This window comes from Astatotilapia calliptera, chromosome 7 (assembly GCF_964374335.1).
Source record: "Astatotilapia calliptera chromosome 7, fAstCal68.1, whole genome shotgun sequence".
Taxonomy (NCBI): Eukaryota; Metazoa; Chordata; class Actinopteri; order Cichliformes; family Cichlidae; genus Astatotilapia; species Astatotilapia calliptera.
In genome coordinates, this window is record NC_137428.1 from 21506475 (window position 1) to 21520576 (window position 14102).

The 14102-nt window shown below is 40.6% G+C and overlaps 1 protein-coding gene across 2 annotated transcripts in view; it reads right to left on the reverse strand.

Moving 5' to 3' along the window:
* shc3 (SHC (Src homology 2 domain containing) transforming protein 3) overlaps nucleotides 1-14102 on the reverse strand; it is a 30108-nt gene that overhangs the window by 14273 nt on the left and 1733 nt on the right. The window contains exon 2 of one of the 2 annotated variants that reach the window (XM_026173611.2): nucleotides 4518-5877. In XM_026173611.2, the coding sequence (XP_026029396.1) occupies nucleotides 4518-5138 (621 nt within the window). In that variant the 5' untranslated portion in view covers nucleotides 5139-5877. Of the gene's footprint in view, nucleotides 1-4517; nucleotides 7465-14102 lie in introns of those variants that run through there. The other variant, XM_080304210.1, reaches the window with a different exon arrangement.

Sequence of the window (14102 nt, forward strand, 5' to 3'; positions counted from 1 at the left end):
GTGTGAAATAAACAAAGACTACACATCATTATGCACAAAACAAATCTTTGTGTTACCTTTCAAGGCCTAAAAAAAAAAAAATTACTGCAGTCTTTAAGAGCATACAAAATCACCACACACACACAAGTTTTGACACAAGGGGCTTGTTCTAGAAAGGAAAGAAATGGACCCATTGTTTAACATCAGGCATGATACAGTTATTAAAACTTGTGACGCATGCATGACTTTCAAAAGCAGCGGGGCCATTTAAGTCAAGTTATTGTTACCTACTCTGAAAAAAAAACTATATTAAGTTTGAGATGAAGAGATTGTATTTGTTTGGAAAGGAAATAAAATATTGAGTTTCTCTAACTTTTTAAACGCTCACTTGCCAGTTCAATAGCTATATCTTGCTAACTCCTGGTAGGACCACCTTTTGGTCTCAGAACTGTCTTAATTCTTTGAGGAATAGACTCAGTGAGGGGCTGAAAACATTCCTCAGAGGTGGCAGGAGGCTATTCCAGCAATCATAGAGTGAGAGGCAGGGTACACCCTGGACACGTCACCAATCTGTCGCTGTACTCCATCTAAATATTGCAGCAGAAACAGAGACAAAAGTTTCCCAATCTTCTGTTGTCCGATTTTAATGTCAGTGTTAACTGTAGCCTCAGTTATTTGTTATTAACTGACAGCTGTGGCACCAGTGTGGTCTTCTGCTATTCAGATATGCTCTTCTGCATACTTTGGCTGTAACAAAGGGTTATTTGAGTGTAACGGTGGACCCAAGAAATACCAGCCGGAGCGACTTTTGACAGTGCAGAACTTTTTATTAAGCTCGGGTTGTAGTGGACACATATACTCCGCGCTCTCTTTCTCTGCTGTCACCTCCCGTCTCCGTCTGTCACTGCCAACACATAAAGAGACACAATCACTGTCAGATCCCAGCACACCTGTTCACCCCGCCCCTGCGCCGCCCCGGGAGCTCACTGCGTCACGCCTCCTCTGCAGCTGGCCAAGGACCACACCCACGCCACATTGAGTTATTGTTGCCTCCCTCTCAGCTCACAGCAGTTACAACACTTTCCTCTGACATCTGACATTAACAAGGCATTTTCACCAAACAACTGCTGCTCATTTGATATATAAACCCTAGAGATGGTGATGTGGAAATGTCCCAGTAGATCAGCAGTTTCTCAAATACTCAGACCAGCCTGTCTCACGCTAACCACCATGCCACATTCAAAGTCACTTAAATCGCCTTTCTTTATGATTCTGATGCTCGGTTTGAACTTCAGCAGGTCTCTTGGACCATGTCTAGATGCCTAAATGCGTGATTATATAGGACAAAAAGTTAAACAGGTGTACCCAAAAAAGTAGCTAGCTAGTATTTATGTAGTATAATTAAAGATAATGGTGAAATCTGAGATCCTTTTTGAACAAAACAAATTAAAATAATTATTTTTCAATGTATGCTTTTGTAAAAAAAAGAGCTGCAGGAAGACCGACACCCAAATTACAACAACAGTTTGTTTCATGACCAAGCAGATGGTTTTCTAGTTAAAAATAAAAGCATCCAGCCATAGAAGAAGTTTACAAAGTTAAATTTAATGAAGCCAAAGTTGATGCTAACTTAGAAATAAAACAAGTCAAGGTTTATTCACCATTAAAAGTTTCCTTTTAAATAATCAAATCATTTCCAGAACCAGACTGCAACAGCTCATGCACAGGCCAGGAACATTTGGTGCTGATGAGTTCCATCACTTTTAAAATCATATTTTGAATTTCTCTGTAAACAAAACAGACTTCCAGACACATCAGTGTTTCCACTCTGGCCTTTAAAAAGAGCCAGTTCAAGAAACTAACTTGTTACAATCATAAATTTCCTTTTATAACTCTGTGTCTTTCTGCTCAGCATTTTGCGCTCAAACAAAAATATTATTTTGTCAACGTGACATTCTCAAATTGCCTATGTTCTCTATTTTTATAAGGGTGTGTTTGAAGTGCGTGCTTTAGCAGGGCCAAAAATACATCAAGCACTTCTAAAATTAGCAGAGCTCTATTCTGAGCTCACGCAGGGTTTATATTCCCTTATGTTGTATAAGAACGCACATAACCAAAACTCTAAAACTGAATTTCGGATTAACTAGGTTTCCAAGTGATCTAGATAAAAAAATAATAATAATAATACAAACTGTAATTAATTTCAAACATTTCTAAATATTTAAGTCATACTGTATATTGCATTGTCTAAACCTGCTTTTGCTACGGTGTTTATTGTGTGCATTATCTAAAAATTTCTTCTGTATGAAAAGTGTGAAAAATCCATTGGTTTGTGCTCACAAACACAAATTGCCCCAACTTTTCATGACAGCATGCACAATTTTTAAACTACTCTTTTAACATGAAGTATATTTAGTGTCTGCAGCATCTTTTTTCTTGAGACTCTTGGGAGGAATCGTCCTGACAACTGAACGCCCACCTTCAAGTGTGGCTTCTTTCCCCTATTTTAAAGGTGAAAATGTTTGTATATTTATGTTCAGAATCATGAAAAAAGGGAACATTTGTGTCCAAAAACAGGAATCGGTGGATAAAAAGTTTCAACTTTACACAGACTGCTTTGAGACTGTATTGCTTCTGTACAGTCTAGACAGGATAATCAGGTCCAGGAAATAATGCATGTGATCAATAAAAAAGAATAATTAATTGGTTGCAATTGAATTTAATAATCAAATAATCATGTAAGAATCGTTGGGGGGGTTTTAGGCAGTAAAACATTTATGGGATACAACTTTTGCAATGCGGCAATGTGGTCAGGAATAATAACATAATTTAATAAATATAAAGGACTGGATTTATGTTGATCAGGTGGCCAAGCACACGTTTGCCACATCAGCTTTGCAAACAATCGATACGTCAGTGTTATTTGGTTCTGAAATGCAAAGAAAGCAGATCTAAGAAATGTAGAAAGTGATCGGTTAATTACAGCTTTACTATTCTGTATTTCTTTTATTGTTTATGTGAACATATTATACAGTATAACCAATTCTATACATATTATTTTGTTAGTATTTGTCACATATTGCTCCTGTAACTACAGTGGTAGGCTTGTGCTAGCCTTGAGTACTTGGAAGAAACGACAACTTGATTTTCATTAACTTGAAAAAGTCTACTTGCCTTCTTTTCAATCATTCGTGACCTGGATGACTCAGAACCTACACAGACAGTGCTATGCATATAGCCTGAACTCTGACCTTCCTAAAAACACAATGAAATACTAGGAAAGACCCCTGTTAAATCTGCTACCAGAAAACCTTATCATATCTAATGTGCATTTCTTTTCTTTTTTTCTATTTTTTAAAAACACAACACTAGTACGAGATAAAAGTGAGAGTGTAAACAGCATCACTGTCAGTCAATGCCGCTTGGGGGTAATGGTGCGTGATGTGCGAGGAGTGACCACATGACGCTAATTAAAAGTGCTGTGAGCAGAACACCACGTTGAACTCAATACACACGGGACTGAAACCACAGGGAAAGCCGGGGGTGGAGGGTGAGCACAGGACAGACCCATTTCCCCTCTCACAGTGTGGCTGCTTTCAGCGGCATTGACTGGACAAATAAGTGCTCTCTGCCTTAATGCAGTTAATGGAATGTCACGCTGGTCACAGATACTGTAGGCTTTGTTTGGGCTAGCTGTAGTAGGTGTCATATGATGGCAATCGTAACTTGATTTGGAAGATAACACATTTCCCCTGGCAGTGATGGCCTCAATTTTCATTTTCTCCAAAAAGCTGCATTTCTCTTTGCACTGCAGTACAAGACAAGGCAGAAAAAAATAGCAAAATTATTCCTTTACTTCACCCAGTAAAAATGTTCGCCCCCCCCTTTCACACCTTAAAGAGCCAGGACTCTGCATCATCACTCCTTATGCTAGTGACTCATTGCTGGCATGATGACATTCGCAGCTCCTGTAGTTGTGCGCCAACTTGCTCACCTTTAAATGATGTACGATGGTTGGACAACAGTAACAGCAGCCAGTGATAAGTGTGTTAAGACGAGGATGCTCCGAATATTTTTTCCCATTCAACCCATTCACTGTTGGCAAGCTAAAGCAGCCACAGAGGTGCACAATGTACAGAAATAACTCATCACCATGGTTACAAAAGCATAACGTTGCCTCTCTGTATACATGAGACTGGCCAAAATATCGGAGAAATGTAAATGCTTACACAATGTTCACATTGATAATTACCGTTTTTGTTTTGCCATTATGAGCTTTTCCTCTACTTTTCCCCTTAATGGTGACCTTCTCCTTTTTTCCTGAATTATTCAGTGCCAGTTTTCCGGTTGCTGCTATTTCACCCAGCCTACATACACCCACTCAAGGGCATGTTGTGAGAAACTACATTATTCCCACCCCACCCACCCCCACTTGCAGGTAGCTAAAACTCGACTCATTCAAAGAAAAGAGAGAATGGGAAAATGACTGGGATGAACAAAGAACAAAACGAGTGAGGGGAAAGAGTGAGTCCACCAACCTTAACAATGTATGTGACTCCGGGACCAGAGATCTTCTCGTTTGAGTCTAGCCATCCTTTGGAGGGTTTGCTCACCAGTCCACCGCCTCCACCTGGATTCCAGTCCTCTCCGCTGGGCTGGTGCTCATCCAGCCTGCTCTTCTTGCTCATGCTGACAGATGGCTCCAGCTGTGAACAGGGGGTTGAATGGGAGGCCAAACTGCACAGAGAGACACCCGCACCAGAGGCTGCCGCTGTAGCTGCGCTGGGACTCGGGCAGCCTGAGCCTGATCCCCCACCCCCCTGCAGCTTTGACACAGCCAGGTCCTTAACGGCCGAGGGCAGACCCTTTATGCCGAGCAAGCTGCCGGAGTTGCTGAATTTCAGGCCGGACACCTTGTTGATGAGCGTACAGAGGGTGGTGCCTCCATCTTCCAGGTGGTCAGAGCCATGGCCGGTGGGGTTGCTGGAAGGAGCGGTGGCGGAGGAGGGCTGAACCTCAGTCGGGGGTGTGTAAGACGTCTCGGCTGCAGACTGGGGGGTGGCCGAGACCTTGGGGTTCATGGTCAGGCCGTGAAGAAGCTCATCGACGGATGTTACTGACTCATTTCTGAAGCGGTTGTATTTGGTACGGTGAAGCATACCCTTCTCTCTCTTTGCTCTCTCCCCTCTCTCCACCAACCAACACGCACAGCCTGCCTCGTTCACAAGCGTGCTGGCAGACGTGGCTGAGCGGTGCTGATTACCCTCTCCTGTAACATAGTAGCAACGGTAGGCAGCAAACGCCTTTTTAGCAATCACAGGCCACCTGACTGTAATTTTCTCTATTGAGGTTACAGTGGTGGTTGTGTTGAGCTGCTGCTGCTGCTGCTGCTGCTGTTGTCGCCAAAGTCCAATCTGCTCTCTGTAAAATCCAGAGCTGCAATCCAATCCGTCAGAGGAAAAATATACAGACACAATCCACGGAAACAACACTGAAGCAGAGGGAGGGGGGGAAAGGATGGAAAGGTCTCTAAAAGGCTTCCAGTGTTGTGGTGCAGCTTTTAGTTTCCAGCGGTGACGCTGCTGCTGATTCCTAGCTCAAAATCCAAAAAGTTAAGAACAGAAAAAGATCTGTGTTGTTGATGATCACGGACACTGCAAGGGAAGAGCAAATACCCTCTACTGACTGCTGCCTGCCTGCCGGCTCAGAGCTAAAGCATGACTCACTGATCTGAGAAAACCTTCTCAACAAAAGGCTTGCTGAACACTGCAAATCACTTCCTGTTGGAGGGAGAGGGAAAAAAAAACCTCCCACTTACAGCACACTAGAACCAATCAATTTTTATATTCCCCAGTCTCATATTCATTCTCCATAATTCTTTTCTTCTTATTTGTTTTTCTGTGAAAAGGAAATGAGGGATGAGAGGTAACTTGATTGTCTTAGTAACTTCGTGAAGTAATCATTCATATTTTGCTGGAATTTGCGTCTTGAACAGTGCCATAAAACTGACGACCTAATAAAAGTTTGATAAAAGGATGACACACCATAAACTAATCACTTAGATGACAGTAAATGAAGTGAAATATGTAATGAAAACATCCTTTCAATTCACAGCTAAATCGAAGCGCCTGTCAAAATCTTATGGCACAAAAATAAAATAGACATTTCTATTTAAAGAAAAATAAAGATTCACCTTAAAATGATGCAAAAGAAATCTTCATAAATCATCAAGAGAAGCAATATTGCAAAATTTTAGTATGATTGGAAATAGGTGAAACATTAATATATTGCCCATGTTCAAGTATAATTGCATATTGTGAGCAGACATCAGTCCTGGACCACTCACCAAAATCTACCACCAGTTATTTCCACAGCTATTTATATTCGAGCATCAATTATATATATAAAGACTAAAGCAATTTTACTTTTTTAAGCCTAAAAATGTTGACAATCTGCAATAGCAAACAGTTCAACAATGAAGCAGAAACAGATTCACAGCCACTCTAAAATACCCAGCAACTGGTCCAGGCTGAACTGCATGAATGATACGACTCAAACAAACACATTCTGAACGGCATGTTTCTCAGGCAGATAAGTCAATGAAATAGCCAGATGGATAAAAGGGGAAAAAAAGCTTCAGAGTCTCCTTAAAACCAACAGCAATGAAGCATCTTTGTCTCCCGGCAGCAGAAAGCACACATTCATATAAAATGTCCTCAAGAGCATCTAGCAACGGCGAAAGACTGACACTCATTCATAAGCAGCTTCCACTCTCACTGTGCTGCAGATTTCGCACTGCAGTCCCTCCCAATCCCTTTCCTGCCTGGCAAAAGGAAAAAAAAAAAAGAAGAAGAAGAAGACAGCACGTCTGCCTTCTCGCCTCAGAAACAAAGGCAAACACAGAAGCAGGGGGGAAAAAAGGAAAGCCCTCGCAAATCAAAAGTGACGGCAAAAAGACAAAGCAGAAACGGAGCAGTGGACAAGAGAAAAAAGGCATGCAGTTTTTAGTCTTTTATGTGAATGAAATAGCAGGCTGGCATACCAGTGTTTCTGTGAATGGAAGCAAGGCCTTTCTGCCTCTGCAAGGCAATCCCTAGGGATGGCATGGTCTTATCCAATGAGGAGCCAGCTGGATGACTCATTCAGAGGAGGCTAGCAGAATAGTGGAAGAGACCATTCCAGACACAGGTGTACATTCTGTTTTCTCTTAACTGTCCTTTAAAAAGCCTACGTGCATCATCAGACATGAGATGTTTGCATAATTAAATAAGATAGTGTTCTGTTAACAGAGTGGGAAACAAGAAAAAGGTACAGGACATGAAACAGGAGGAGTAAAGCCACCCCCGTGATTTTGATTGTCACCATTATCACCTTTTTCCCCTCTCTACATTCATGTGAACAGTTGCCACCTACACATTTAATTAGTAATTGACTTTAATATGTCTCTCACTCTCTCTCTCCCTATACATACACACACACACACACATATGTGTATGGAATTATATACATACATATCTGAGGGCATTACAAATGCGCTACAACAACAAATATATTTAGAGCTAAAACTGGACATTTGTCACATGAAAATAAATAATTACCATCCATATATATTTTATTTGGGGTTTTATTAACTTGCAATATGACAATAGTATTTTTTTTTAAGTTAAAGTAACATACTTTTAAAAAAAAAACTAGCAAAGGTCAAGCAGGGAAATATATCCACTGATCAATTTGCAGATATTACTGGTCATATGTGTGTGTGTATATATGGAACATAGGACAAACCGGCACCATGATCAAGCAGATTTTCCAAGAAAAACTTGCTTTTTGCTGCATGTTAATTTATAATTTTACATAAAGCATAAAATGGACTAAGCCTGGTTTCTCATGCTGTGTTACATGCATTAAATTATAATACAATGCTCAAGAAATAAAGGGGGCATCGCAGGATAACACAAAGTCAGTGTCCAATTAAGAAGCATAAATCGTTATACATCCATTTCATCTGCTCATCAGTTGCAAATTACAACAACAACAAGACAACTCCCAAAAAGGGAATGTTTTTTCAGATAGTGACCATTACTCTCTCCTTATCACTGAGACTATACCTCCAGTCATTTCAGGTTGCATCATAGCACATCAAAACATGCTTTCACAAAAGTCTTGGCCGAGTCTCCTAGCACACTCTCAGAAGTAAAGAGAAGACATGAGGAGATGGGCCATTACATGAGGACACTGGGACCTGGCAGGACTCCGTGTGGCTGGTGTGAGGGCCTGACTTTAGCTCTTACATGGTAAACACATCAAGGGTCACCCAGGCAACTGGAGACTGAAAGTGACCAGCTGTCGACTTCAAAGTTGATGCGCTTCATTGTGGACGTAGCTTAATCCACCCATCCTCTTACTGTTATCCAAGTCAGGTTCGTGTGGGCAGCTGGAGCCTATCCCAACTATTATAGGGCAAGAGATGGGGTGTGTCGTAGTGCAGGGAGAGAAACCTCCTACGGACAATTTAGAATCACCAATTAATCTAAAACCTGCTTGTTTCTGGACTGTGGGAGAAACCAAGAGAAAGCTGACAGCAGCACCAGCAGAACATGTAAACTCCACACAGAAAGGCTCCGGTCTGGATTCAAACCCTATAACTTCTTGCTTTGAGGTAACAGTAACAACGCCAATCACTGCACCACTCTGCAGCCCCTGCTTTTTAGAATATTTTTGTTTTCAAATTTTATGTGCAAGAAAACTATTGACATGCCGTCTCACAAAACACAGTTTTGAAACTATACTCTTAGTGCTATTGCTTCAACCTACGTGCATTGAGTAAGACAGCTGAACTGAGTTTAAAAGACATCGACTTGTGGGCTATAAAGTACTAGACGTAGTGTCCTGGAGTCCTGCACTGTAAATAGGTATCGGAGTTGTAGTTGAGCTAATGCAATATTTAAGATGATTCTCACTCAGCTTTCTGTGACGGTGGTTTTATTTCTGGGTTTCTGTCAACTTGAATTTACAACCTGTTACCTGAACTTGCTATTTTTTATTTAAAGTTAAGTTTCAGTTGTTGAGTGTTGTGTGCACAACTTTAATCTTCTGGGTTGATCTAACTTTTTTTTTTTTTTTTTTAAATCACATGTTACCAGTTGACATCATTAAATTAAACTGTCCCAACACTTCTCCTTTACCAGTGTGGTGTGCAGGAATGAACTATGATGGCTGGTCACGACAGGCGATTTTTGCCTATTGACCGACACTCAGCAGGAGTTTGGTGGTGCAGTATGGTGCTTGGCCTTCTCAGTATGATGCTTCCTGCCATATCAGGGGGCCATCTATGAACAGGTCACAGAGCACCTGATAAATAATAAATACCAGGTCTGACCTGGTATTATAAAAGCTTCTCTTTCAAGCTAAATAATGAGCTGACTGTGACATGTTAACATATGCAGCTGGCAAGCGTGCCTGAAAAATCTAATTTGACAGACTTTAACAAATAAATGGACACGGGTAAGAAAACCTGTGGTCACGGAAACAAACTATAATTTCTAGGTGGAATACTTGGACATGAACATAAAAAGAAGCCTGATGAATACTGGAAACACTTTTTTTGGTAACATAAGGCTAAGAGGCACTGGTTTAGCTCAGGTGGATCCAGGATGTTTGGCGTGAACGTGGCCTTACTACCACAGCGAAGGTACAGTTCCAACCATGAAGCTCACAGGTGGGAGTGTGATGACATGGACATGCGGGATTCCAAAAGGTGTTGGGGAGTTGTAAATATAAATGGAATCATGAGTACCTGTGGATACTAAAAAACAAACAAACAAACAAACAAAAAACACGGGTGGAAAGGAATCTTCTAACAAAATAAGAATCCAAACACATCACAAGACTTTCCATTGGACAAAAAGTACTACCTCACCAAACTGTATGACTTGAATCCAGAAAAATAATGATAATAATAAAAACTTTAGAGAAGAAGGTAGAACAACAGATCCTTTTCTGTTTTTTACAGCTAAAAAATGCTTCTGTGGGATGGCAGAACTTCTTTCCAGAAACTGTGAGCAACATTAGTGTTCTCCATGCAAAAGAAGACTGGGTCTAAATTATAACATCGTGGCATATTAAATTATTGGAAAAAAAAAAGAATTGGAGTAATGAAAGATATGCTGAGTGGCAAAAAACCCTGTTTGAAGTCATGTAAGTAATAGTTCACATGGGTGTACTGACTCCTGTTTCCTATTGTAATACAAGTGTTCAAATCCAAATCCAGATATTCGCCATTAAATGGATATAAAAATACCTTTGTAAGTAAGAACATTAATGCACATGTCACTTAATATCTGTCTCGTTTATTTTTCACAGGAAGGTTAAGATGGATAAGAAAGGAGACACATTTCTACCATGTCATTTTCCTGCCCTACATCCATCGTCCAATTCCGGGTCTATTTCTGACCATATTTCAATACCACTGTTGCCTATGGTTATACAATCATGTGTCATGTGTCTAAAAAACTCAATGAAACACAAAATGATGAATAGCAGAAGGGAAAAAAATATTGATAGCTTGGCTAAAGAGAGCAGAGTGATGTAAGAGTTTCCGATGTGGACAATAAAAGCCTTTAGAGCCGTTTTTCATAATCATGTCTGGGATATCGTTTGAGCTTTCTGTAAATGGTTCATTAAAAAGCATCGGAAGCACAAGAAGATCACAAGAGATCACAAGAGTATTCTGGGTTTCCTAAAGGATGTACTATAAATCAAGATTAATGCTTTAGCAAGCTATGTCACAGAAGTGGCTAGCTAAATCACTGTGGTAACTTACTTACCACATGTTTTGAAGCACTGTATAGAGTCGATGTTGGAAAAACACATTTTATATAGGCAGTTATCAAGTTGTACATGAGCTTTTCAAGTTCAAGCTGTGCAAACTGTGCATTGCATTGTAACTGGAATTTGCATGTATTCAGTTAGGGGCACAGAAAATGTATAGATGGTTTTATACTTGGTTCTAATCTGCTGCCAAGTCTGCCTTACACTGCTTGAATTGGAACTACTAGAACACAGACTAAAAAAATCAATCAGACCATTCAATCAATAAAATAAATTTCACTCTGAGCTGGCAGAGTCATTTCCATGACTCTGTTATTAAGCTATGAGGCAGTAACCTTTAATGTTTAAATGTATCCAGGTTAAAGTTTCAGAGCTCTAATGTGCAGCAGTCATGTAAGCTATCATCAATAGGTTAACATGCAGCTTGTCCTTTTTTTCAAAAGTGTTGCAATTTTTGTTATATTTTGTATACTTTTGTGGTCTTTATAGATTTTTATCACTATCATCTGATAATGACTCTGAATAGAGTGTGTACAGTCACAGGGATCATTTTGTCCAGAAGAAGAGTGTTTTTATTTCAGTGTGCAAAGATTCTGAAGCAGAAGGCCCAGCTTAACAGGGAAAGTTGATAACCACTGTAGTAATACCCCTTTCTCCAACTGGAGTTTAGGTTTTGTCAAGCCAGCTTATACAAAGCAAGTGTGGCTGTGTTGAATTTGCTTCATTAGTATACTCTTTAGGTCCTGAGTGTAACTAGTGGTTTGCACCTTTTTCATTGGTGAAGATTGTTGATTATGATAATTATACACCTATCTCCTCAAGAAAGTTCTTGACTTTGCTAGATGTTGTGAAGGGTTTTCCTTACCAAGGAATGTAAGAATACCAGGCTGTTGATTTGGCCACTCCAAAAGGTTTTGCTCTCTCTCTCTCTGATAGGTTTATTTTGGTTTTTTAAATCAACAGTGGCCTCCATCACTTGCATCACCAACTCTTTAATCCTCATACTGAGAATTTCAGTGCTACTAAATGCAACTTCATCACTTGGAATCAACAACAGAATCTGTTTAATTTATCAAGAAATAACAAGGGAACAAGGTGTACCTGGCCATGAAACTGCTTGTTGATCAACTTTCCAATTAATTTTGAGTCTCGAAAACAGAAGACTACAGTCATATGAAAAAGACTGTTTTCACAGGATTCACGGGAAGTACAACTGACCCATGATTCAGTAGCATGTAGAAACAGCTTAAGCACCAATAACTTAGTAACAGTTTCCTGTATGACTTCTCACAGTGTTGTAGAGAAATTTCTGCCCCATGCTTCTGTGAGGACTAGAAATGTTGATTTACAAAACCTGTGCTAGCAAATGGTATGGGGACTGTAATTAATTTTAGATCGCTTTAATAGTTAATTGCATACTGAGCACTCAAAATAATATAAATATAAAAGTTACAGATTCACATTTCATTTCTTTTATTTATTTCACACATGGTTCAACAGTGTTTCTTTTCCTACATACAGAACCTCCTTCCCATTAATATGACACTGCACCCATGGGTGAAAAGGAGCAGGAAGAAGAATAAATTCTTGTTAGCACCTGCCCCCTATCTGCAATCCAAATATTCTTACAAGAGGGCGCCAATACCCCCCAAAAAACCCTCTAACATGTATCTTTATGTAACAATGCAAAACTAAACAACAAATCAATATAATCAGCCATATACAGCATTAAATGGCAATGAAATTTTTTTTCTTCCACATTTAGCCCTAATTACTTTCATGTTCTTCATACTGATTTATCCTTTTAAGTATGTAACACATTTTAAAACGGTGCATGTTTGTACAACTCTTGAGATTATCTTCAAGAGAATCCCATATTCTTATACCTTTAACTGTCGGGCACATTTGCCTTTGTGTGGTCTTAGCAAACTTAAAGTCAAACTTTCTTCTACTGTCCCCACTTCCTGAACACAATACAAACATGTGTTATTTTTTGCCTTGCACGTGAATAATAATGTCTGTAATTTCACTAAGTCTTCAAATTTCAACAATTTCGATTTTATAAACGAATTATTTGTATGTTCTCTATATTTAACATTATGAACCATTCATACCACTTTCTTCTGTAGCAAGTATAGAGGATGTACATTCAACAAAAATATAAACGCAACACCTTTGTTACTGCTCCCATTCCCCATGGGATGGACGTAGAGACCTAAAATTCATTCCAGATACACAATATAACCATCCCTCCCAAACAGTGGTCACAAATCAGTCCAAATGTGTGGTAGTGGGCACATCTGCTATATTGAGATAATCCATCCCACCTCACAGGTGTGCCACATCAGGATGCTGATCTGACATCATGAGTAGTGCACAGGTGTACCTCAGACTGCCCACAACAAAAGGCCACCCTGGATTGTGCAGTTTTGTCTCACAGCAAAATGCCACAGATGCCACAAGCAATGAGGGAGCGTGCAATTGGCATGCTGACAGCAGGAATGTCAACCAGATCTGTTGCCCGTGCATTGAATGTTCATTTCTCAACCATAAGCCGTCTCCACGGGCGTTTCAGAGAATATGGCAGCACATCCAACCGGCCTCACAACCGCAGACCTCGTGTAACCACACCAGCCCAGGACCTCCACATCCAGCAGGTTCACCTCCAAGATCGTCTGAGACCAGCCACCCAGACAGCTGCTGGAACAATTGGTTTGCACAACCAAACAATTTCTGCACAAACTGTCAGAAACCGTCTCAGGGACGCTCAACTGCATGCCCGCCGTCCTCATCGGGGTCTTGACCTGACTCCAGCTCGTCGCCGTAACAGACTTGTGTGGGCAAATGCTCACATTCGATGGCGTCTGGCACGTTGGAGAGGTGTGCGCTTCACGGATGAATCATGGTTCACATTGTTCAGGGCAGATGGCAGCTGAGAATGTCCCAGTTCTTGCATGGCCAGCATACTCACCGGACATGTCACCCATTGAGCATGTTCGGGATGTGCTTGACCGGCGTATACGACAGCGTGTACCAGTTCCCACGAATATCCAACAACCTCGCACAGCCATTGAAGTGGAGTGGACCAACATTCCACAGGCCACAATTGACAATCTGATAGACTCCATGTGACGATGTGTTGCACTGCATGAGGCAAATGGTGGTCACACCAGATACTGACCGGTTCTGGGTCCCCAGACCCCCAATAGCGCAAAAAACTGCACATTCCAGGGTGGCCTTTTGTTGTGGGCAGTCTGAGGTACACCTGTGCACTACTCATGATGTCAGATCAG